At 56.1% G+C, this 24,596-nt stretch overlaps 2 protein-coding genes across 3 annotated transcripts in view; one reads left to right on the top strand and one right to left on the bottom strand.

Moving 5' to 3' along the window:
- Positions 1 to 1,657: 1,657 nt before the first annotated feature.
- On the top strand, positions 1,658 to 15,269 carry RBP3 (retinol binding protein 3). The gene is made up of 4 exons (XM_006118148.4): positions 1,658 to 4,768; positions 10,569 to 10,759; positions 12,633 to 12,775; positions 14,941 to 15,269. Exons 1-4 carry the CDS (start codon positions 1,721 to 1,723, stop codon positions 15,267 to 15,269), a joined length of 3,711 nt encoding a protein of 1,236 aa, XP_006118210.2. The 5' UTR covers positions 1,658 to 1,720.
- ZNF488 (zinc finger protein 488) overlaps positions 14,467 to 24,596 on the bottom strand; it is a 23,114-nt gene continuing 12,984 nt past the window's right edge. For both annotated transcript variants that reach the window (XM_075934634.1, XM_075934635.1), the window contains 2 exons: positions 22,950 to 23,178; positions 14,467 to 21,313 (listed from right to left, as the gene is read on the bottom strand). In XM_075934634.1, coding sequence (XP_075790749.1) covers positions 20,151 to 21,313; positions 22,950 to 23,178 — 1,392 coding nt within the window. In that variant the 3' untranslated portion in view covers positions 14,467 to 20,150. The remainder of the gene's footprint in view (positions 21,314 to 22,949; positions 23,179 to 24,596) is intronic.

Here is a 24,596-nt window from a genome sequence, read left to right as displayed (position 1 = left end):
CCAAAGGTCCAGCCGGCCCAGTGCCCTGTCTGCCCACAGTGGCCAATGCCAGGTACCCCAGAGGGAGTGAACAGAAACGGAATCATCAAGTGATTCCCTCTACTGTCATCCATTCCCAGGCCCTGACAGAGACTAGGGACACCATTCCAACCCAGCCTGGCTAATAAGTATTGATGGACCTGTCCTCCATGAATTTATCTAGTTCTTTTTTGGACCCTGTTAAAATCCTGGTCTTCACAACATCCTCTGGCAAGGAGTTCCACAAGTTGACTGTGGTTCCCAATATCCTCTGGCAAGGAGTTCCACAGGTTGACTGTGGTTCCCAATATTCTCTGGCAAGGGGTTCCACAGGTTGACTGTGGTTCCCAATATCCTCTGGCAAGGGGTTCCACAGGTTGACCATGGGGCAGTACCCTGAGGGAAGGGTACCATGGTCTGGGAGAGATGTAGGGCCTAGTGCAATGAAGCGGATGCTCCAAGCCTGGACTGAGTTCATTCCCAGAGTGTCCAGTGGAAGTTGCCATGGTGGGCAGTCACAAACTTGCTACAGGCTAGAAGTTAGTCATCCCTCCATGGCACTGAAGGGGAATGGCCAATCAGGTGAGGGAACTGGCTAGGGCCCCTCCCCATGCCTCCACCAATACATGCCAATAAGGTGAGGCCCATTCTTCATTCCGGAAGCCGTAGGAAAAGGCTATGGCTCCTTCTCCCCACACTCTCCTTGCGTCACTCAGCCAGCGCTGGTCTCAAAGGTTCGGCACGTGTCTTGTGATGTCACCCCCGGAGCTCGGCATGTTGACCATTCCAACGGACGCCACCTGCAGCCGCATCCCGCTCGGCCTGATCCGCTTGCAAACTCTTAATACAATGGGGGCCCGAAGCCGTCGGAAAACAAAGTTCTATTTTAGAATCTCAAGCCGCGTGGCTATTGGCTGGAAGCCTCCGCCAGACACGACCATATGTTACCCAGTGGCATTACCCGCAAAGTCTCCCTGAGTGCAAATTACAAAGATTAAAGTCACCTCGGATTTAGCTGCGGCCTGTTGAGGCGAATGTGTTTTGCAAAGCCCCATTCCCCAGGCGGGGAACTGTCCTCACTGAAACAAATGGGCGGAGAGTTAATAAGCAGTTTCCAATGTTCTGTGTTTCTAGCGGAGATGCCTTAGCTGCAGAACGCAATTCCAGCCGGTCACAGACGACGCTCTGGGAAATACAGAGCACCGACAATTCAAATTCATCACTAGGGCAAAGAAAGCCAAATTATCTGCCCATTCAACAGCCTCCAGCTAATATTTTGCCACAAGCCATAAGAATAGGTTGGATTATTGCTCAATTTCATGGTGGTTCTACACCCAATGGCTTTGCCTTTAAGGAGGTTGATCAGTCCGAAGCAGTTTAAAATGGGCGTATTGAGAGCACTGAGACTTATCCGAGTCCCTCTGACAAGTTAACAACCCCGTATAAATGTCTCCTTGCTGGTGATTCAATACGGTTTCATAAGAGGTTTGAACAGTGGCATGATGCTGAACGTCACCTATTGGTGCACGCTGGCTGATGCACTTCAGTTTAATGAGATTAAAGGTTTAACGCAGATAAAGGATTTTAGTCGGCGCTCCCGGAGTTCACAGACAGAGAAGGTCAGCGGAGAGCTAAACGCATCTAGATCGACCAGCGTCTCTGATTTCTTATCAATTTGTTTGCCTCTCCCTGATGATTCAAAATGATTAGGGAGTCTCTCTTACTGTTCTCTGCTTTGGTTTTCTGCCCTGTACGTACGGAGGAAATCTTCCAACCCACCTTGGTGCTGGACATGGCTACGGTCCTTCTGGATAATTACTGCTTCCCCGAAAACCTGGTGGGGATGCAAGATGCTATCGAACAGGCCGTCAAAAGTGGGGAGATCCTGGACATCTCCGATCCCACATTGTTGGCCAACGTCTTGACGGCTGGCGTGCAAGGTGCCTTGAACGACCCAAGACTGGTGATCTCCTTTGAACCACTGGCTCCCGCGATGCCCAAGCAAGAAATGGAGGGGTCCCTCACTCGGGAGCAGCTCCTGGATCTTATTCAGCATGTGGTGAAGTACGACGTGCTGGAGGGCAACGTGGGCTACCTGAGGATTGATCATATCATCGGCCAAGAGGTGGTGCAGAAGGTCGGGGCTTTCCTGGTGGACAAGGTGTGGAAGACCTTGGTAGGGACTTCCGCCTTGGTGCTAGACCTGCGCTACAGCACCGGGGGCCGGGTCTCCGGCATCCCCTTCATCATCTCCTACCTGTACGAAGCAGGCCAGGTGCTGCACGTGGATACGGTGTACCACCGGCCCTCCAACACCACCACAGAGATATGGACCCTGCCCCAGGTGCTGGGGGAGAGATACGGGCAGGACAAAGACGTCATCGTGCTGGTCAGCCGACACACCACCGGGGTGGCCGAAGACGTGGCTTACATCCTCCAACACGTACCCAGGGCCGTCCTCGTGGGAGAGAGGACAGCGGGGGGCTCGCTGGACGTCCAGAAGCTGCGGATCGGTGCCTCTCACTTCTACGTGACGGTGCCCGTCTCGCGGTCCCTGAGCCCTCTGAGCGGGGGCAAGCAGAGCTGGGAGGTCACCGGGGTGAGGCCCTGTGTGGCCAGCCACATAGAGGAGGCCCTGGAGAAGGCCCTGGCCATCTTGTCGGTGCGCAGAGCGGTGCCCGGCACAATCAGCCGCCTCCAGGGCATCCTGCAAGACTATTACACCCTGGTGGAGCGGGTGCCCGCACTGCTGCAGCATCTCTCCGCCTTCGACCACTCCGCCGTCCAGTCTGCCGAGGACCTGGCCGCCAAGCTCAGCGCCGAGCTGCAGGCTGTGTCTGAGGACCCACGCCTCCTGCTCCACGTCACCGCGCCGGGCGAGGCTGCTCCCCAGCCCGCGGAGGAGGGGATCCCGAGGGCAGCAGACCTGCCCGACAACGAGGCGCTGCAGCGGGCCCTGGTGGACACCGTGTTCCAGGTGGTGGTGCTGCCGGGCAACGTAGGTTACATGCGCTTTGACGAGTTTGCCGATGCCTCCGTGCTGGCTAAGTTGGGCCCCTACATCGTGCACAAGGTGTGGGAGCCCCTGCAGGCCACGGAGCACCTGGTCGTGGACCTGCGCTACAACCCCGGGGGGCCGTCCTCCAGCGCCGTGCCCCTGCTTCTCTCCTACTTCCAGGACCCCGCCGCCGGCCCTGTCCACTTCTTCACGACCTACGACCGGCGCACCAACCACACGCAGGAGCACAAGAGCCAGGAGGAGCTGCTGGGCCGGCCCTACGGGGCCCGGCGTGGCGTCTACCTGCTCACCAGCCACCGCACGGCCACGGCGGCCGAGGAGTTCGCCTACCTCATGCAGTCCCTGGGCCGCGCCACGCTGATCGGCGAGATCACCGCGGGCCGTCTCTCGCACACCCACACCTTCCCCCTGCTGCAGCCAGAGGGGGGCCTCACTCAAGGCCTCACCGTCACCGTGCCCGTCATGTCCTTCGTCGACAACCATGGCGACAGCTGGCTGGGCGGAGGCGTGGTGCCCGATGCCATCGTGCTGGCAGACGAGGCGCTGGAGAAGGCCAGGGAGGTGCTGGCTTTCCACCAGGTCATGGGGCCTCTCGTGGAAAGCGCTGGACAGCTCCTGGAGGCTCATTACGCCGTTCCTGAAGTGGCCGGGAAAGCCAGTGCCATGTTAAGCACCAAGAGGGCCCAAGGTGGTTACCGCTCAGCCGTGGACTTGGAGACATTGGCTGCCCAGCTCACCAACGACCTGCAGGAGGCCTCCGGGGACCACCGGCTGCACGTCTTCCACAGCCACGTGGAGCCCAGCCCGGAGGAGCAGGCCCCCGACAAGATCCCCACCCCCGAGGAGCTGGCCTACATCATCGAGGCCCTCTTCAAGGTGGAGGTGTTGCCAGGCAACCTGGGCTACCTGCGCTTCGACATGATGGCCGACGCGGAGACGGTGAAGGCCATCCGGCCGCAGGTCATGCGCCTCGTCTGGGACAAGCTGGTGGGCACCGACGCCATGATCGTCGACATGAGGTACAACGTGGGCGGCTACTCCACGGGCGTGCCCGTCTTCTGCTCCTACTTCTTCGAGGCCGAGCCCCCGCGCCACCTCTACACCCTCTTTGACCGCAGCACCGCCCGCAGCACTGAGGTGTGGACCCTCCCCCAGGTCACGGGCCAGAGATATGGCTCCCTCAAGGACATCTACATCCTGACCAGCCACGTCAGCGGCTCAGCGGCCGAAGCCTTCGCCCGCTCCATGAAGGATCTGCACCGGGCCACCATCATTGGGGAACCCACCATGGGCGGCTCGCTCTCGGGCGCCATCTACCAGGTCGGCAATAGCTCCCTGTACGCTTCCATCCCCAGCCAGGTGATTCTCAGCCCCCTCACTGGCAAAGTATGGAGCGTGACCGGGGTGGAGCCGCATATCACCGTCCAGGCGAGCGAGGCCCTGGCGGTGGCCCAGCAGACGGCCGCCTTCCGCGCCACGGTGCCTGGCGTGCTCCGGGCGGTGGGGCAGCTGGTGGCGGACAACTACGCCTTGGCAGATGTGGGTGCCGACGTCGCAGCCAAGTTCGCCACCCTCGCCCCCACGGACACGTACAAGAGGGTGAACTCGGAGGAGGAGCTGGCCAAGAAGGTGGCCAGTGACCTGCGTACCCTGTCTGGAGACATCCACCTGAAAATAGCCCACATCCCAGAGCACTCCAAGGACCGCCTCCCGGGGATCCTGCCCATGCAGGTAAGACCTACACACGCTCAACCTGGGACCCCCTAGCATCCCTCGCGTGGCTTCTGCCGTGAATTATGGTCCCCATCCATAAGGAGGAGGGAGAAAAATTGCTCTTCTTGCCCTCTGAGGATAGAACAAGAAGCAATGGGCTTAAACTGCAGCAAGGGAGGTTTAGGTTGGACATTAGGAAAAAGTTCCTACCTGTCAGGGGGGTTAAACACTGGAATAAGTTGCCCAGGGAGGTTGTGGAATCTCCATCACTGGAGATATTTAAGAGCAGGTTAGATAAGTGTCTATCAGGGATGGTCTAGACAGGATTTGGTCTTGGCATGAGGGCAGGGACTGGACTCGATGACCTCTCAAGGTCCCTTCCAGTCCTTGTATTCTATGATTCCTGCCTCCCAGCTTTCCTCGCCCAGAGGCCAAGTTCCAAATGGGCTTAGGAGACTGAATTCTCCTCTGTCCCCCTAAAATAGGTCAGGGTTTGAGGCGCATTCGCTGATCTTCCTCAGGGGACCTGGCTCAGTCTTTGCTCTGGGGCTGTTGAGCCGACCTCTCCCACGACTGGGGAATTCACGTGCGAACGTGGAAGGGTGGCCGGGAGGAGCCTCGCCCTGATTACACGGATGGTGCCTCCTGCCAGGCCACATGTGACTTCTTCTCAGATGCTCTAGTTCTGCCGCAGGGTAGTCAGCTGGGCTCCGTGAGGATGTTCCTGGCATGACCTGCCCTGGTGGCATCTGTTTTTCTGACCTGAGATACAGGGGTTGCTCTAGGGACCATCCTCATGAGACACGTCCATGTATGTTGCCATCTGCACATAGAAAACGACCGCCCCCTCCTTCTTTTCGTGGGACGCCCGGGATTATAGGGAGCTCCCTGAGACTGACCGTCCCTGCGTCACTGTGCGGTTTGCCTGGCTGTGGCCTCCTCAGCCGCGTTGTGGGGCGTCTCCCTGCAGAGAGCTCTCTGGGCTCCCGCCCTGCAAGGCCTCTGGCTCGTAGCACTGGCGGTGGAGGTGACCTCGTGCCAGGCGCTCAGCCCCCCTCCCCGGGGGTTGCGGTTGAGCATTTCCAGCAAAGGGCACTTGTGGCAGGGTGGCTTGCCAAGACTTGCAGCCCCTTCCCATGGCGCTGCGACGGACCCTCTGCTAAAGCGGGGAAACGCATCCACGAGTCCCCGTTCCATTGCTCGCCCACCTCCCAGGAGCCCTGGAGCATGGAGCACCCCCCGGGTAAAGGGAAACATCTGTGGGTACAACTTGCTAAAATATGGGCCATGGCTCACTGGCGACCTGCTGTCAGGTCCCTAAAAGTGCCCCCCAGCTCGTCAACCTCCCTGCCTAAGAGTCAGCTAAGGGGGGAGGGTTTTGCTGCAGCAGAAGGGGAGACAGGCGTGGGGAGCTGCAGACGGGAGAGCAGGAAGGGGAGGAGAGGTGCTGGCTGCAGCGAAGACTCAACTTGGCTGTAACTCTCAAGGCAGAAATACCGGAGGAAACGAACCCCAAATATATTTTTTATCTCGTGATTTTTTAAGCCAACCTCAGGATTTCAAGGTGGGGGGCGGCCCATCAGTTTCGGTCGTGTGGCGCTGGCCGGGCTGTTCGTTTGCACAGCAGAGGCACCTAGCGGTGCTGAGCTCACAGCCAAATTGCATCTGGTGCTTTGCAAACATAGTAGGAGACAAGCCCTGCCCCGAAGAGAGGCCCAGAGCAGGTGGGGAAACTGAGGCAGGAGAGGAGGAAGTGACTTGCCCAAGGCCACAGAGCTGGGAAGTGGCGGAGCCAGGAACTGAACCCCGCTCTTTTGCGGGGCAGGCCAACTTCCTAGCCCTACTTTGTGCCGGACAGTCTCATCCAAGCGCAGTGGCAGCAGAGGGTGGGGGGCTATTGTGCACAGTACAGGGCCAGCAGGAGGGCCCACAACGCTCCAGCGATGCCCCCTCCACTCTGAGCTGGGGGGGTCCCACTTGACCCTCTTTGCAGGAGGGACCTTGGCCTCGCTCTCGCTGCCACTGGGGGGCGCTGTCTGTGCTGTTTTCTGAAAACCCCCTGGAGGCCTGTGCTGCCGTGGGGCAGAGCCGCTCATAGTGGCAGGACCCCTCTTTCCCAGGGCAGGCTCCCCTTCCACGCACTGCCCCCTCCTTCCTGAAGCCCTACAGAGCCAGCCAGGCCCAGCGACGTGGGGGTGGTGGCCACTGAACCTTGATACCGAGGCCGAACAGAGCAGCCAAAGCCCAGGGATGGCGGGCAGGCGGGCGGGGGACGGGGGTGACATCCCCGGCAACGAACACCCCGGGCTTGGGCTCCCAGTCGCCCAGGGCTGCGAAGCTCCCTCTAGCCCCCATGGGAATTTGGGAGTTAATTTTCCCAGCATCCACCCAAGGGGTGAAGCCCTGCATCTCTAGAAAGGGGGATTCATGGTAAATGCATCTCAGACCTTCCCTTTCCAGGGTGAGAATTAGGCATTCAGTCTCACCCCCTGGGGGTGCTTTCTGGGGTGGTTGTCAGTGATTTGGGAGGAAAGGGGGTACCGGCACACCAGTGGGACAGAGGTAGGGTTGCTTCTGTCTTTTTGCTTGGCCACACTGGTGAAAACAGACATAACACTCTGCTTAAAGGGACAGTGTCAGGGCAGTAGGAGCATTGCAAGCAGATCTAGAGAAGTGATTATTCTCCTTTATTCCACACTGGGGAGGATGCTGGTTAAAATGGTTCCAGGGCAGTGTGCTGGTTTGTGTGTGCACCCCCTACTGGGTGGAATCAGAACTGCCCTACAGTGTGTTTTTCTTGATGCTTTTATTTCTCCAAGATCACACGAGAACCTCAGTTTTCCTTTTAAAAAGACATATGTTTCTAGCCCTGCTGGCTGCAGAGAAGACATGACTTGGCTGTAACTCTCAAGGCTCAAAAACTGGAGAAAATGATCCAAAAAAAATTTTTTTTTAAAAACATCTCATGATTTTTAAAGCCAACCTCAGGGTGGCAAGGGGTGGGGTGGGGAGGAGAGACAGCCCATCATTTTTGGCAGTGCTAGTTGAGGAGCTGAGAACAGAGCCCCATTTTGCTTTGCCAACACAGTGAGACAATCCCTTCTCCAAAACCAGGTTAAGAGCAGGTAGGGAAACTGAGGTAGGGAGCGAGGAAGTGACATGCCCAAGGCCATGGAGCTAGGAAGTGGCAGAGCCAGGAATTGAATCCCACTCTTTTGCAGGCCAGGCCAACATCTTAGCCCTACATCGTGCCAGACAGCCTTATCCAAGCACAGTTACACCTGGGTGGTTAGAAGAATCTTGGTTCTAATCCCCCCCCCCCCACACACACACACTTCCTGCGCTTTATGGTGTTCTTATTAAAGCCCAGTGAGCTTGTAAGTAACAATTCAACTTTTCTGCTGTAACCATTCCATTTCACAGCAGCAAGAGCTTGCTGTTAGCTGCAGCTGGCCACGGCCCCTCCTGCCTCTACAAAAGAGTTGATCTTTGGCCTGAGTGGTCACACCCTGGTCCTTCCCTAACACACCTGCCATAAACTTCTAATTGTGCAAGAGGAAAACAACCCCCTCTTGTCCACCACCAACGTTTTAAAACAATCATGCCACAGGCCTCTCCCAATCATGAGATTTGGGAGCAAGAACCAAGCTTTTAATTAGCCTGGCAGCTTTGGTGCCATTAGGCTCCCCGTGTTTTTTCCGGCTTTCTCTGCAAGCCTCAAAACAAGGCTGAGTAGCTCTCCTGGTTACATAATTCCAGGAGCTGGGGCTTGAAGGAGACCCCAGTTAAACACAAGGCTCACCCTCTAGTCAGGAGTGCTGGCGGCACTTTAATCAGTGTGGTGCCGAGTGGGGACACCACATTCAATAAGCAAGTGGAAGCCGTACCGGAAGCCTTGTCAGTGTGAACAAATAGAGACTCACAGAACACTAGAATGGGAAGGGATCTCGAGAGTCATCGAGTCCAGTCCCCTGCCCTCATAGCAGGACCAAGCACCATCTGGCAGGTGTCTGTCTGACCTGCTCTTAAATATCTCCATGGATGGGGATTCCACAACCTCCCTGGGCAATTTATTCCAGTGTTTGACCACCCTGACAGGCAAGACGTTTTTCCTAATGTCCAACCTAAACCTCCCTTGCTGCAGTTTAAGCCCATTGCTTCTTGTCCTATCCTCAGAGCCAAGGACAATTGTTCTCCCTCCTCCTTGTAACACACCTTTAAATACTCGAAAACCGCTCTCATGTCCCCTCTCCGGCTTCTCCTTTCCAAACAAAACAAGCCCAATTCCTTCGGCCTTCCCTCCTAGCTCAGGTTTTCCAGACACATTTTCTAATTCTTAAGCAATATGCTTGGGGCAGTGGCCATCTCTGACACAGAGCAGAACCCCTCCCCCAGATCCCTGACTGCTCATATAGCTTGTCTGCAGCCCACTGTGTTCCCAGTAACATCCCCCACCTACAATCTAATGTTCAGAGGCTCTAAATAGCCAGTTTCCTCATCTTTCCTCCCATTAAGGAATCCCCCAACCTTCCTTTCCAGAGCTCTGCTTTGGCTCCAGCCAGCACCCACAACCCCACCCTATTTCCTATGGCTTCCCTTCCAGCAAACAGCTGGGCTGTCAGCTGCTCCCTTAAATACCCATTCCTTAAAGGGGCCGTGCCATGGAACAGGGTGGCCTGACCCGGCCCGGCCTGGAGCCCCCTTCCTCTCTAATGGGGCCAGACCCTTGTGAAGGGATGTTCCATCCGGGCATGCTGATGAAGGGTTATTTGTAGGTTTTATTCTCTCTCCAGCAAATACAAACATCAGGCGCATAGAGGACACACTGGCCTGGGTGGCTAATGGGCTGGGCAGGCGGCTACTACTCAATAGACCTGGGTTCAAGCCAAGATCTGGGGAGAGTTGCTTCCCCTCCTAGCTATAACCTGGGGAGCTTTACCGTTGGGAAGGGAGCGGTGCAACCTCCGGAGGCGAAAACCCTCATAATAACGTGCATTTACCTTCAACTGCTGGGCTACCTTCAGCCTGGGCAGGTTCTTGGCTCTTCCACAGCTGTGTGTCCCACCTGCATTCATAAAGGTCTGCTCTCCCGGAGGCTGGGTGACAGAGCTATGCACCTGAATTAGCTAGGGCCCTACAAGAAGTGTCAAATCTGAGTTTTAGCCAGGTGGTGGGAGAACCACATCGGATCCTCTTCAACCCATCACAGGCCGGCTCTCCTCTTCCCCGGGGCTTCATGTGTGCCAAGGAGGCCTCTACAATTAGGCCCACGCACCCCTCTCCCCTGGACATATTTCTTCTCCTTGTTGGTGACACGTTGTCTTCCATCACTTGTGTGAGACGGTTGCCCCTGGAACCGCCAGAGGAACAAAATCAATGGAATCCCTGCTCCACATGCGAGCTTCCAGACCCATGTCCCACATAAAAGAATCGTAGCACATGGGCACCATATGACATTCCTGATCCATGCCCCATGCATAAGAATCTGAGCACATGGGCACCATATGGCATTCCTGACATGTCCCACATAAAAGAATCTTAGCACATGGGCACCGTATGACATTCTTGACACGTCTCATGTCTACAGATCTTCGCACATGGGCCCCACAAGACATTCCGGACATATGGTCAACACATGAGACTCTTGCATTCCTGACACATGCCCGCCACATGATATTCCTAACCCAAGACTCTTAACATATGCCCAGCATGGGCTAAACCTGAAACACATGATTCCTTTCCAGTTGCAGGCCAAGCATGCAGTGCCAGATAATGGTTTAGGCTTTGTTTGTTTGGTTTGGTTTGCAAACTCTTTCAGATCCCTTCCCCAGAAGTATTTGAAGATCTGATTAAATTTTCTTTCCGCACCGACGTCTTCGAAAACAACATTGGCTACCTGCGGTTCGACATGTTTGGAGACTGCGATCTTCTCCTGCAGGTGTCTGAGCTGCTGCTGGAGCACGTCTGGAAGAAAATTGTTCACACGGACGCGTTAATCATAGACATGAGGTAAGGGCTGGCCGGAAATTCGCCACGTCGTCTGCGTAAGTATAGTTTCATTTGCAACAAGGGCACGTCATGGCGATTTTTCAGCCCATAGCGTGTGTCTTTGCAGGGGCCAGCTCCTGATTGCTGGGTGCCTGGTACTGGGGTGCCCTCTGGGGTGTTCCCTAAGCCCCTCGCCATCTTAAGTGGATTTGTGCCCACAACACACCTGTGTGGCACGGCACGGCACGGCACGGCAGGGCCATTACTGCCAGCGTGCAGATGTAGCACTAAGGCACGGACAGTCTAAGACCCAGCTCCTCAAAGGTATTTAGGCGCCTAACTCCCATTGGCTGGGGACTAAGTGACTTGCCTCCCATCACACGGCAAGTCTGTGGCTAAGCAGGGATACACACCCAAGTCTTGGAAGCTGGACTGTTCTTCAGACTTCTGGTGCCCCACGCAGCCCAAGCACCTGCACCCTCCCTCCCCTGCAGGGGGCACTGCTCAGGGGTCTGGGAGGGGCAGGAGGATTGGGGCCGGGAGACTGGAGGCCGGGGGATTGGGTGCAACGGGGCTGGGAGGTGGGGCAGGGAGTGGGGAGTTCGGGAGTTGGGCTGATGGGGCTGGGAAATGAAGCAGGGGGTGGGGGTTGGAGGATTGGGTTCAACGGGGCCAGGAGGCAGGGCAGGGGGTGAGGGGCTGATGGGAGGCAGGGCAGGAGGTGGGGGGCTGGGTATTGGGGCTGGGAGGCAGGGAGGGGGAGAGGGGCTGGGGGACCGGGTCCGACAGGGCTGGGAAGTAGAGCAGGTGGCGGGGGGTAGGGGATTGGCCGGCGATGGCCCCGTACATCCACGGGTGCCCTTTAGCGTTGCCCTTCGCAGTTGGGTATGCTGCATATGCCTAAGGACGGCCCTGCTTAAACGTCATAGGCTAGTGCTCTAACCACTGGACTCTCCTACCCTTCGAGGCTGGATTTTGCACAGCAGCTCAGCTGTGGGCATGGTTAGAGAGAGAAGGCGGGTGGGCGAGTATCTTCTGGTAGACCAGCCTCGCTGGGAGAGAGAGCAGAGTCTCTCGTAAGCCTCCACACCAGGGCTGGATCCAACAAAAGACATTGTCTCCTCCACCTTCTGATGCAGCTACACCACCGCTGGGATTCCCTGGAAGCGGAGTGCATAGGCGGCCACCCGGGAGAGATTCAAATGCTGCCCAGAGATGAGCAGAGTGCTCACAGCTGGCAGCGTGTGTTTCCACGGGTGGTGCACATCTGCACATGCCTTGGCGCACAGAACAAAATTCATTCCACACATAGATGGGAACAATTAGAGGGCACATTGACCACCACTGCAAAGATCGTTAGTGCCGCTGTATTGTTATTGTCTTATCAAAACACTTGCTGTCCCAGTGGGCTAGAAACTGTACAGAAGCTCTCCTTCCTTGGCTACCTCCTACCCTCTCTTGCTGCTTCCCGGTCACCACACACAGCCTCTCCTCTGGATCCCAGCCTGCTTGGCCTTTTCCCTGGGTCTTGTCGGCCCCATGGGCCTCCTCTGGAACTGGGGTTGCTGCCTATTCCAGCGCCCCCCACAGGTACTAGCTCCATCCCTACAGCCCTCTTCAGTTGCTCCTCCCCATGCCCCTCCCATGGCCCTGCCTCCTCTGTCCTGGATCCACAGGTATGAGTCTCTGTCTCCTTGGACTTGGCCTTGACCCTGTCGCAGCTGGGTCACTAGCTAAGCCACCAGCCCAGGCCCAGCTGGGGAGAGCTGAAAGGGCCGGCCAGGGCAGACGCTCGTCGGAGGAAGATGAGCAGGGCCAGTGTCCAGTTTGCCGCGCGGTTTCCGCCACGTTTGTACCTGCTGGGGATGAGCGTTGTGTCTGGTGTCTCACAAAGGTACAATATCGGCGGCCCCACCTCCTCCCTGGAGGCCCTGTGCTCCTACTTCTTTGACGAAGGGCACCCGGTTCTGCTGGACAAAGTCTACCACCGGCCCGATGACACCACGCGTGAGATGTGGACCCAGCCGCAGCTCTCGGGTGAGACAGCAGGTCCCTTGTGCGGGAGCTTCCCCTTCCGGGGGTCGGCGGGAGCCCTGTGCCGGCTCCCCGACCACTGCTGGCCACGCCGGTGGGGAGAACAGCCCTAGGCCGTGTCCGCTTCCTAGTGATTATCAGAGTGCACAATGAGCTCCAAACAACCTTCAGTACCAATCTTAATGGCAAGGGGGGGATCACAGACAGTACTGGCACAAAGTGCAGCCCGGGGCTGAAAGTTAGACAGTACGGGCCGGTACGGCATATCGGTAAGAAACTGGTACGGGCCAGTACGGCATATCCATAAGAAACTGGTATGGGCCGGTACGGACCGGTACGGCATATCCGTAAGAAACTGGTATGGGCCGGTACAGCATATCCGTAAGAAACTGGTATGGGCCGGTACGGGCCGGTACAGCATATCCGTAAGAAACTGGTATGGGCCGGTACGGACCGGTACGGCATATCGGTAAGAAACTGGTATGGGCCGGTACGGGCCAGTACGGCATATCGGTAAGAAACTGGTATGGGCCGGTACGGACCGGTATGGCATATCGGTAAGAAACTGGTATGGGCCGGTACGGACTGGTACAGCATATCCGTAAGAAACTGGTATGAGCCGGTACGGCATATCTGTAAGAAACGGGTATAGGCCAGTACGGGCCAGTACGGCATATCGGTAGGAAACGGGTATAGGCCGGTACGGACTGGTACAGCATATCAGTAAGAAACTGGTATGAGCCAGTATACAGCCAAAGTTAAGCCGTGGGCCCTTTAAATCGTCAGAGCGCTGGGCGGCGTGGGCCAGGCAGCTCTGATGGGCTGGCTGGGGGCAGTTTTCCCTGTAAGGTACACACTTGTGCAGTCACTCGGGTGAGTGTTCAATGTCATCCAGCTGATTAGCAGAGTGCCCACAGCTAGGTTATGTGTTTCTCCTGGTGGTGCACATCCACACATGCCTCGGTGCATATAACAACATTTATTCTTCACTCACAAGTGGAAAAATGTGCACATGGATGAAAAAGATTAGAGGGCATATTGGCTGGGGCCCTTCCACCCAAGGCCCCCCCTTGCCTAGGGGCCTACCAGCCCTGTGTACTGGTAAAACATTTAAGTTCTTTTCACCCCAGCCATAATTACACCTGGAGCAGCATGAATCAGTTACCTTAGGAGCGTGCAGCAAACCCGCCTGTTTTCCCAAGCACCCCGAGCTGGGGTGCACCACCGGGGCCTGGTTCATTCCCACGCCCATGAAAGAGAATGGCAGAATCCGGCTGACTCCACTGGGAGTGGGAGCGGGCGCCTGCCCAACGTCCCCGCCCTGACCGGTGGGGTTGTCTTCTGGGAGCTGTTCATTTCTGCGTGGCACGCGCTGTTTCCAAGATGCCCAAGAGACACCCGCAAGCCCAGATCCTCACCAGGTTCCATCATCACTGGCCTTGGCAACGGTTCCTCTCCAATTTGCATGTTCTCTGCGTTTGACACCTTGTAGGAATTTGAGCCACAGCCGGGATCTCCCCTAGTCATTAACGATAACACCCTGGGCGCCTAGAGAGGACAGCTGCTTAAAGGAGCTTTGAACGCTTTAAAAAGACCAGCTTTTTAAAGACGCTTAGGAACAGATTGTCCAAGGGCTCTGCTCCCCTTGCGATGCCGAGGGCCAGATTTTCAAACACTTAGCCCCCAGCCGGCACCCCGTGCGCTGAGCTAGTTTCACAATCTGACACCGGGAGAAAAACTGCTGCTCCCTCACGGTTACACAAGGGATCCAACCAGGTGAGTTGGGATCCCAGCTAGAGATGGGCTAGAAAAGAGTTTGGCCCAACCTCTGTGCAATAGAAAAGTCTTGTCGCTTGGTATTGTGTTCGAATTCCTTGGAAAGCGCTGGGAGTGTGAAACAAGGCCCGTGCCCTGTTTGCGACTGAAGCGCGTTACTGCCGGAGAGCCAGACAGGGAAACTGACTCAGTAACACAAGTGAAACTGACCGGCCGGCTTCCCAGGTGTCATCTAAGGGCAAAAAGCAAGTTGAAGCAGGTGGGGGGGAGTAAGAGAGCACTTCAAAAATCTTTAGTACCCGACGGGGCTGGAGAGGGTTAACCCTTCCGTCGCCGCAGTGCATTGTGCCAGTTCTTCTCTGAAAGAGGATCCTTGCTCTTTCCTCTCGCAGGTGAACGGTACGGCTCCCAGAAGGGTCTCGTCATCCTCACCAGTGCTGTGACTGCCGGGGCGGCCGAGGAGTTTGTGTATATCATGAAGAGGCTGGGCAGAGCTTTCGTCATTGGAGAAGTGACCAGCGGCGGGTGCCACCCCCCTCAGACCTATCGTGTGGACGGCACCAGCCTCTACGTCACCCTCCCTACCTCCCGATCGGTCAGCTCTGCTGACCGCCCCTCCTGGGAGGGCGTGGGGGTGGCGCCGCTCTTGGAGGTGCCAGCCGAAGTGGCTCTGGTCAAAGCGAAGGAAATGCTCAGCGCGCACTTGCACGGCTCCAGATAGACCGGCTGGCTTAGCGGGATGGGCAGCGATTGTCAAAGGTGCTGAGGGGGGCGAAGTGCCCCGATCCTGTTGATCCTCTAACTCCCGGGTGCCCCTTTGAAAATCGCAGCCAGGGCTTGACGGGGGGGGGGGAGGTGTGTGAGAGAGAGAGAGAGAGAGAGAGATGCACCTGCTCTGGAGTGTTTGCGTGAGCAGGGCGAGGATGGAAAATGCATCTCAGTTGCTTTGGGAAATAACATCCATGTTCCCCTCCAGTGTCCTGGACAGGAGTGAGAAATAGACGTGAGGGCCCAACTGCCAGCTGAGTCCATCCCCCGCCTCTCTTCTCACTCACAAGGGCCCTTCTCCGCCAGCCCGGCCTGGCCTCCCTGTATTTCTGGAATTACACTCCTACTACTCGCTCCCCCAGCCGCCAGGCACGTGGGTGGGAAGTGGGGGAGGAAAAGGCAGTGGTGTGATTTTGCTTCCTCCCCCTCTCCCCCCCCCCGCCACCCCGCCCCGGCAGTAGGAGGAAAGTAACTTGTTTTTAGTCAAGGCCACGAGCAGACTGGGCCCCGCCTAGACCAGGGGAAAGGGGCAAAGAACCTACCTTGTTGAAGCTCAAATCTCTTGCCAGGCTCATGCTGAGGAGGCAAAGCTCCATGCGCCTCTTGGCACAGAGTTACCTAAGGGACAAGCGAGCCCAGAACACTCACATATGGTAATTGACGTGGGCCCTGATCCACTCACGATATCTCTGACGTTCAGGAACCTTCTGGTCTAGCTGTGTGTCTGCCTGCATGGGGCTTTATAAATACACTCCTTTCCCTGCCACCTGGGTGTGCCCTAGCTCCACTATAGACCCGTGGGAAAGCTCAGAACGAAGCTGATGAGCTAGCGTCGGCCCCCAGGTTTGGCAACTGGTCAGCAAAAGTTGAGCGGAATGTTGCCTTTCTGCCGCATCTCGCGGTTTCACGTTGGGTAGGGTGGGAGTCGCTGTGCAGCTTTCAATCCAAAACACAATCCTGGGTTTTCCACACCGGCTCACAAAGAATATCTTCCGCGATTCACCTGGGAAGAGCGTTCACCTTTTCAGAGTCACTCGATTTGTTCAGACTCCACTTTCTTTTCATTTTCATGCCTGGGTTTCTCAACCCTGCAGGGGCTGTTTAAGCGGATGAAAGTTTGCACAGAACAAGTATTAAGAACACTACAGACAAAGCCCAGAGGTACCAATGAATTACCGTTTGAAACTCTCTAGCCCAGCACCCTTGGGAGCTGACTGGTGCTGAACCAGAGAATTTTCCAAACCATGGGAGGTCAATATGATCTAGCAGCCTTTCCACTGCTTACTGGGCTCTGAGAAAACATGGAGGGGTAAATTCAAGCTAAATCACAGCAGAGCAGACTGAGAGCCAGGCCTGGGGGCTGTAAAAAACTTTATGGGACCAGGGGAAACTTGGCCACACCCATGATAAGTAGACATCCGGCTAACTAAAATCATGCCGGACCACGGATGTTGCCAGACCAGAGAGTGCCGGATTAGAGAGATCCAACCTGTAATTTTAAAACATCATGAAAATATTTGTATCCATACTAGGTTTTGTCAAAGCCCCTTTACAGTCTAAATGACCTAACTTGGCTTCTTTTGTTTTCCTAAACACAAGTCTGTATTTGCATGTGAACAAAAGTCCTCAAATGTGAATGGGAGTATTTGCTGTTACAGACTATTTATTATTTTCCTGTTTAAAAAAAAAAAAAATCAGTCATTCAGCCAGGGGCCAGAAACTCTACCATGTGACTTATGTGACAGCCGGAATACCAAATAAAGTGAAAATGTTAACATTTGTTCTCAGGATGTCCATGGCGATGATTTACAACTGACAGGCACGTGACAGAAATCGGGATCAGCCAGGGAAAAGAAACACAAAAGCTGTGTTTTCTAAGCGAATCTAGTTGGAGAACTTCCCCAGCTCTGCTGAATCCCACTGGATTTGCCTTTGCTAGAAAGTCAAGTTGTGTTAGACCATGACCTTGAAGAGTTGTGTTACGTTACACAATGTGAGCCGGGATTTAACACTCATGGACACAGGTACCATTGTGTTTAACACCATGGCAGCTAGTCAAATGCTGCAGGAGCTCTTGGGCTTAAGAGGCACCAGCTGATGGGGTGTTCAACATGACTTGCCTCTGCCAACCAAGTCATTGTCATTGTTAGCACCGTGCCCTGAGGCTGTGTTCTAACACAGTGAAATTCCTACCTGTTGGTTTCCCTTTTCTCAGGTGCATTGGACTCGCTGCTTGGGGATGCTGGCCCTGGATTCCCTCTGAGCATACAACAGGAGCTGCGTTATGGGCCCTGGCTGGAGAGAGGGATTTACATGGCTGGGTGACCTAGAGTAGTCGACAGGACGCTGGGCTGGAGGAAGACGATGCAGGCTCCACCCCATCTCTGCCATTGGCTGGCTAGAGGTTCCTGAGCAAGATACTTGCAGATACGTTTGCCAGAGCAGCCTCTGATTTGCCTCAGTTTCTCACCCCGCAGCCATGTGCCAGCTCTGTACTTGGGCTGGGAGCTGACAGTGAGGACTCGGAGGCGTCCCCCAGGTCCATGGAGACAGCAGAGATCTCCCACCACCTTCCCACCACCCCGCCCATCAGCACAGGTTCAGAGAGCTCTGTCTGAGTCTCCTACCCCCCTCTCTGGGCTCCCCTGTGCTACCCACTGCCAAAGAGGCTCAGAGCTCTGGCATGATGCTGGATCAGCACCAGTGTTCCCTCTAATCTTTTCCATCCATGGGTGGATTTTTCCATTTGTGTGCAGAATAAATGTTGTTACATGCACCAAGGCGTGTGTGAATGTGCACCACCAAGAGAAACAAAAAATCCAGCAGGGGGCGCTCTGCTAATCAGCTGGGCAGCACTGGAATCTCTCCTGCACGGCCACCCAAACACCCAGCTTGCTGGGAATACCGGTCAGCAACTCACCACCCTGCTAGGATCCTGTTTTCCACCAAGGCACAGCTGCCACCTGAGTTAATAGTTCTTTGCTGCCACAGGTGAAGACAGTCTCAGTCTCTGGATAGTGACGGTGTGGGGGGACCGATTCCTTCTCCATGCCCTCAGAAAGGGCGGGGCCTCTGGTGGAAAGGAGAGGGGAGACAGGGCAATCAATCCTCAGTGCCACCTGGGTCAGAGCACCGCCCCCCCAGCCCTCAAAGCCATGCGGAGCAGTGCTCCGGTGGAGATTTAAAGGGCCCAGAGCCACATGGGGAGGGAGCTGCAGACCCAGCAGGAGAACTCAGATCTGCAGGCCTTCACTCCCAGCCTTTCTCCTGCTCCTTTCCTCCTTCATGCCAGCCTGAGGGGAACACACTGGTCTGGCTGACAATCCAATCAGGTCCACCGAGTGTCACATGCTCCAGCCTGGTGGGCACAGACCGACGTCGTCAGTTCCGCCCTCAGCGACTGAGAACTTGCTCCCTATTTGCTCGAGCTGCCGAGAAGCAAGGGGAGCACATGAAAGAGCTGCAGACTGGATGCTCCTCAAACACTAACGGACAGGGGCTGGAATAAACTTCCCCCGCAGCAGGTTTTTCCACAACTGTCCGTTCCTAGGAGTTTAACCCGGCCATCTGATCCTGTAGGACAATTTCTCTATTTCCTTCCGGCGTGGTCAAAGAGACACTAGCAGACGGAGCAGCTCTGATTCCATCTAGCAGACGGCATTCGTGACACACACTCCCTGGCCAGGAGTGAGCAACGGTCTGAATTCTGCCTCCACTGCATCTCTACAAACCCAGTGACGTTACTGGGATTTCATGGGTATCACCAATGGCAGAATTTGGGCCTGGGTCTGTTCGGTAACAGGGAGCCCAGACTACAACATAGAGATCTGGATCTTGGATTAAAGAAAGACATTTCAGAGTAGGAACAGAACCCAGATCTGCTCACGTTCAGTCACACCCTCGTGCGAGTGTGGTTTGGTTCCTTACACAAGAGGGTTGTTTACACAACTCAGATCAGAGTTTGGCTCACAACCCCGCCCCACAGGCATGGAGCAGCGAGGTTTCATTTCACGTATGTCTCTTCTCTTTAGCGTATGCACAAGCTAGAAAGGCACACTTTAGAATCTGGTCCACATAAGAGGATAAGAGTCTACAACATCTGCCAGCAAGTGGAGCTAAGTCCTTAAGTTGAAGCATTAAAGTCTGAAGCTGTTTAACACTGAAAACCCAGGTTCAAACCTGCTGGCACCCAAACAGTCCCTGATCCTAGAACTGGGTGAAAGTTTTTTGTTAAATACTAAATTCACCCCCAAAATGGAGTTCCAACACAATCAAAACGCTTGGCGAATTTGGGTTGAATTGAATACATAGTTTCCGCCGAATACAATTTCTGTTCCCAAAAAAGTCAAAACATCATTTCAAACCAATGTTAGAGCATTTTGTTCCACCCAACGATAGCATTTTCATTATCTTGTTCTGGAGAGAAAAACAACAACAACAAAGTTTTGGTGCAAAACGAATTGATTATAAAAAAAAAAATCAATGATTTGCTCAGCTCTGATTGTGACATATGCAAATAACAGCACCTCTTGCATGCGGCTACAACAGACTGTTGGCTTTGATCCCAAACTGAAATAAAACATTTCAATTCATGTCCCCATTTTATTTCCTCAAAAATATACCAACAAGGGCTTGTCTGCATTTGCAAAACTGACTGTCCGCTTGGTCTCATGTAAACATATATTTTCCGTGAAGTGTCAGTTATAAATTATTGTAAACTGCTGTTTCCTATAAGAAATCAATTTAAACACAGAAAATAATGATATAAACTAACGTTTCCCCTCCCCCACTCCTCCTGCCAGTTGGTCCCGCCGTCAGATCCGTGTCCCCGGCTCTAATTATGAGAGGTCATGTGTCGGGATAAATGGTGCCGTTCCCGAAAGTACTCGTGGCAGATGGGACAGGTCAGCTTCTCCTCCCGTCTCCGCTTGCACTGCGACTCCGGGGAGGCGTAGTCCTTCTTGTGGTGGGACCGCATGTGGAAGACCAGGTCGGACGTCATGCGGAAGGAGAGGTTGCATTTGGCGCACCAGTTCTGGGCGGCCACGCCGAACGAGGTGAAGGTGGGCGGCAGCAGTGGCAGCGAGGAGGAGGAGGAGGAAGGGGCGGGGGTTTGCAACTGCCCCCCGGGTTGTTTCGGCCAGGGGTCTGAGGGACACGGGACGGCGTCGCCCCGGCTGAGGCTCGCCTGCAGGGCCTGAGAATTACACAACCCCCTGACCAAGAACTTGGAATCCACCAGGCTGCCGTAGCACGTGATGGCCGCCGTGGTGATGAAACCAGACAGCTCCCCCAGGGGGCTCTTCGGCGACTCGGTCGTGGGATGAGAGGAAGTCCCGAGAGCCCGGCCTGCCAGACACTTCGTGGGCTTGCTGAACGCGCTTTTCTGCTCCCCCCGGGCTCGGGCGGGCCACACGAAGGAGAAGGCACTACCCGAGGAAATCAGCCCCATTCCCTTGGGCATCTGTTCTTTGCCCCACAAGCCCAGGTCTCCCCCTGGCTCCAACTCCTTTGCTCTCTCGCCCCTCAGCCGGTCCTTCAGCCTCCTGACCTCGGTGAAAGCGCTCGGCTTGTGCTCCCCGGCCTCCTTCTTCGCCGCCAGCTTCCCCGAACTGAGCTTCCAGACGGAGCCCGCCGCGGCGAGCTCCCCCGCCGCCTCCTCCTTGCCCCCGTGGCTGGGTGCTTCCCCCAGGTTATTCGTCTTCTCCAGCAGCACCGTTTTCCGGCTCCTGGGGCTCTCCGCCTCGTCCGATTTCGCTCTCCTCTCCCCCGGCAGCCCGTGGGGCTCGTCTCGCCGCAGGGCTGGCTTCCCCTCCAGATCCCTGGCCAGGCTGTGGAAGTTGGTGGCCTGCGCAGCCGAGTGGTCCTTCCTGGCCTTCTGCTCCGGGAGATTGCTCCCCGGCGGGGCGTGTTTCTCCAGGGCGCAGAGAAAATGGACGTGGGCCAGATAGCAGTGCTGCCCTTTAAAGGCCTGCCCGCAGGCCGGGCACCGGAGATCTGCGGGAACAGAAAATAGCCACTGAGACGCTGAGGGTGTAACAGGCCGGAGGCGGCTAAGCCTCCCCGGACAGCCAGGCCACGGCCCTGCCCTCGCTGGGCCCGGAGGCCCCAGACCTGCCTTCTGCTCTGCCCCCGTGGCCCAACCCAGCTGTTCCTCTTCCCGCCCGCCCTCTGCTGCTCCCCCGAAGCTGGAAAGGGCTCAGCTGGGTGACCAGCAGGCTGCGGCTTGGGCTGGAGCATGGCCTGGGGCAGCCGGGGCAGGGTTCCTCCGGACGCAGTAGGAGGCTTGCGGCTCCTCTGGCGAGGGGAGGGGAGAGGGGAGAGGCAGGGGTGGGCTCAGGCTGAAGGGGGGCAGGGACGGATGGAGAGTTCGTGTGTCTGCCGTGCCGTGGCGTTCTGCGTAGTCGAGGCCTGGCCGCTCTGACTGACACTGGGCCAAAGCAGGAGCGGCTCCGTTGCTGGGTCCCTGAGGGAAGCTGACGGGGCAGGGGGACCCCAGCGCTGCCCTTTGTGCGGCTAAGTCAGGCGCTCTCAGCCGAGACTGGCTGGATCCGCCCAAAACCCAGGCCGGGGCCGGATCCTGCCAAAAGGCAAATCGCATTTGCAGGCGTCTCAAGGCGAAACCCAGCGCCCAGCTCCCCCGCGCATCCGAAAGCAGGATCCACGTACGGCCTGCGCCCCCCTCCGCCGCAGGACCCGCTGGAGAATGCACTGGGGCCAGCCCCACTGGTGGAATTACGGCAGGGCTCTTAGAACACCCCCGCGCTGGGACGAGAGGCACCCGGGGTGTTTCCCTCACAGCCCCTCCCAAGCCACACGATCCAGCAGCTGCCCAATACCGGATGTCCGTGCAGGGGCAGGGTCATACCAGCGTAACTCTACAGATTTCGATTCACATCTTAGGTTACTTAGGTCAAGGAAACCTTCCCACTCCGAGCTGGTAAATTTCCAGGCCACTGTCACCAATCTGAAACTGATCCAATGTGTCCACACACACACTCTGCACTGGTTTCACTGAAATCAGTTTGACAGCTGACTGAGTGCAGAAGACCCTCGTGATTGGCGGAATCGCTATTCACAGCTCCACATATTCGCAGGGGTGAGCGTAGGAGCCATGGGGAGCTCGCCACGGGGGCCAGGAGCCGTGGCGCCAGTATTCGCGAATTTCATCATTCGCGATGGTGCCAGGAATGCATCCACCACGAATGGTGAAGGTTTCCTGTGTCGACTCCTGTGTGGACGCCCTTCTAGCCCTTTAACAGGGATTCTAGCAGACAGCAAATATACCAGCGCAATCCTGCTGCGAGCCAGACTGAAGCCGGTTTGACAGCCTCCTCGCTGGGTGTCTCACCGATTCGAAAACAATCCGCTTACAAAATCACCCCAGGAGTCACGCTACTGCTGTGTGTGTGGCTAGGCTGGGAAGCCAATCCGCGGCGCGGCTTTTAACGAGGGCGATTTGCAAAGCAATGCCCGGAGGGTAAGAGAATCTCCCCCAGACTACTGTGTTCCCAAGAGCCCGGAGAATCAGAGCTGGACTCTTCTCTTGCCCGGCATCGCCTGTAATGGAGCTTTCGCCCTCCGCCACGCCCCTGCCACCGCCGCGTCTGGCTGGTTTCCCTCCAGGACTCACCGGCTGGGAGCGTCCTGGCCTTGAGTGCACTGAAACCCAGGAGGCTGGAAAGCTCCTCGTCGTACCAAACCAGGAGCTCCTCGGTCTTGCCGATTTTCCTCGTCGGTCGATAGTACAGCTGGCTGTGTTTCAAGTAGGCCTCCAAGTTCTGTTCCTTGCCGCTGGCCGCCGGTTGGACAAGCCGCATCCAGGGCAGTACGGCGGGGCTGGGCGCGGCGGTGACGTCTACCTGGCAGGCACAAGGCAAAGAGAAGGGCAGTAGAGACTCTGGATACACAAAGCCGGTCCTAGCCTGGCTTGCGCGGGATCCCTTCCGTACGGGCCGCGGGACCGACGCAGCCAGCGTTTACATGGGAGGGAGGATTCTGTCTGCCACCCCCAAAGGTCGCTGGGTCTGCAGCCTTCCTGAATACACCCCATGCCCGGGGAGCACAGAACCCGCAGCCGGGGAAAGGCTGGTGAGAGGATGGAACCGTGCACACCAGGACAGACACCGGCACACAGCCGGCCGCACCCTCCCAATAACCCTGTGCATCCTGCCCAAGGGGGAATGTGCCCAGCGTTTCCAGATGCCCCCTTCTCTCGCTGCCCTGCTGCTCCCCGCCCCCACCATGGCCCAAAGTGCTAATTTGAGAGGGGCTGTTTTGAAAGAGAGATGTGAAGATACAACGTATTGGGCGAGAAGAATGATTTTAAATGTCACCGCTACACGATTTCTCTCCCTTTGTGGCTCCAAGAAGCGCCCGGCTGCTGAGCCAGGGGGGTTTGTAGGAGAAACAGCATTTGGGGCATGGCTGCTGTTTTCACCCCTCAGAACACAAGCAAAAGGATGATGGCATTAGCCGCTCAGCCAGATGAAAGCCCTGCTAAGAGTCAATTAGTGGAAGAGCTCATTAGCGTACAGGAGGGGATGAATTAACATGCCCTGCAACTGGTTCCCTTTACACTATCTGGTACTTAATCATGATTGACACGTGTGGAAGTCCCACACTCCCAGTGGCTGTAATTAATTGCTGACACTAATTAGGGCCTGGCTTTCAGAAGGGCTGAGCACCGATTCATGCCTCCGAGCATGGCCAAGAGACAGGTGGGAGCTCTGGAGAGCAGCCCCCAGGAACCAGGGCTGAAGGTGTGGAAAGGGGGCAAGGAAGACATGAGAAGGGCAAGAGAGACTGAAGCCACGGAGCATCAAAGGAGGTCTAGACAAGTGCAGGGGGCGGGGGGGTTGCTCTGCGGATGTACTTCTGGGCCCAAAGCCCAACTCCTCAGTTTATGGGTCCCTCGGACAGTGCGTTCCTCCCTTGTGTCCTCAGCTGCAGTCCCACTGGGAGGGAAAAGACAGGACCTTTCAGGGGAAGGCAGATGACACAGGACACTGTGCGTAGCTGGGCAAGGGTCAGGGGGAGTTTAGTAGGCCCGACTGATTTGCAGCTGGCTGGCTCGCTTGCCTGCAACCACCGCCCTGAAACTGCTCGGCTCTCCTTCGTGGATATCTATCTATCTACTACTACATATTTGAGATCTTCTGTCTGTCTGTCCTTCCGTCTGTCTATGTGTCTGCTTGTTTAAGAACTCCTGGGACCACCACATTTGGTAGGCAACTTCCTCTTATCGTCACTTAAATCAAGGTCCCGGTTTGGTTGTTCC

This window comes from Pelodiscus sinensis, chromosome 8, assembly GCF_049634645.1.
Source record: "Pelodiscus sinensis isolate JC-2024 chromosome 8, ASM4963464v1, whole genome shotgun sequence".
Lineage (NCBI taxonomy): Eukaryota > Metazoa > Chordata > Testudines > Trionychidae > Pelodiscus > Pelodiscus sinensis.
This window is presented reverse-complemented; position numbering and strand designations above follow the sequence as displayed.

Coding starts and splice junctions, on each gene's coding strand:
- RBP3 (XM_006118148.4), top strand. CDS start 1,721: ATGATTAGGGAGTCTCTCTTACTGTTCTCTGCTTTGGTTTTCTGCCCT. Junction 4,769..10,568: donor CGGGGATCCTGCCCATGCAG/GTAAGACCTACA, acceptor AAACTCTTTCAG/ATCCCTTCCCCAGAAGTATT. Junction 12,776..14,940: donor GACCCAGCCGCAGCTCTCGG/GTGAGACAGCAG, acceptor TTCCTCTCGCAG/GTGAACGGTACGGCTCCCAG.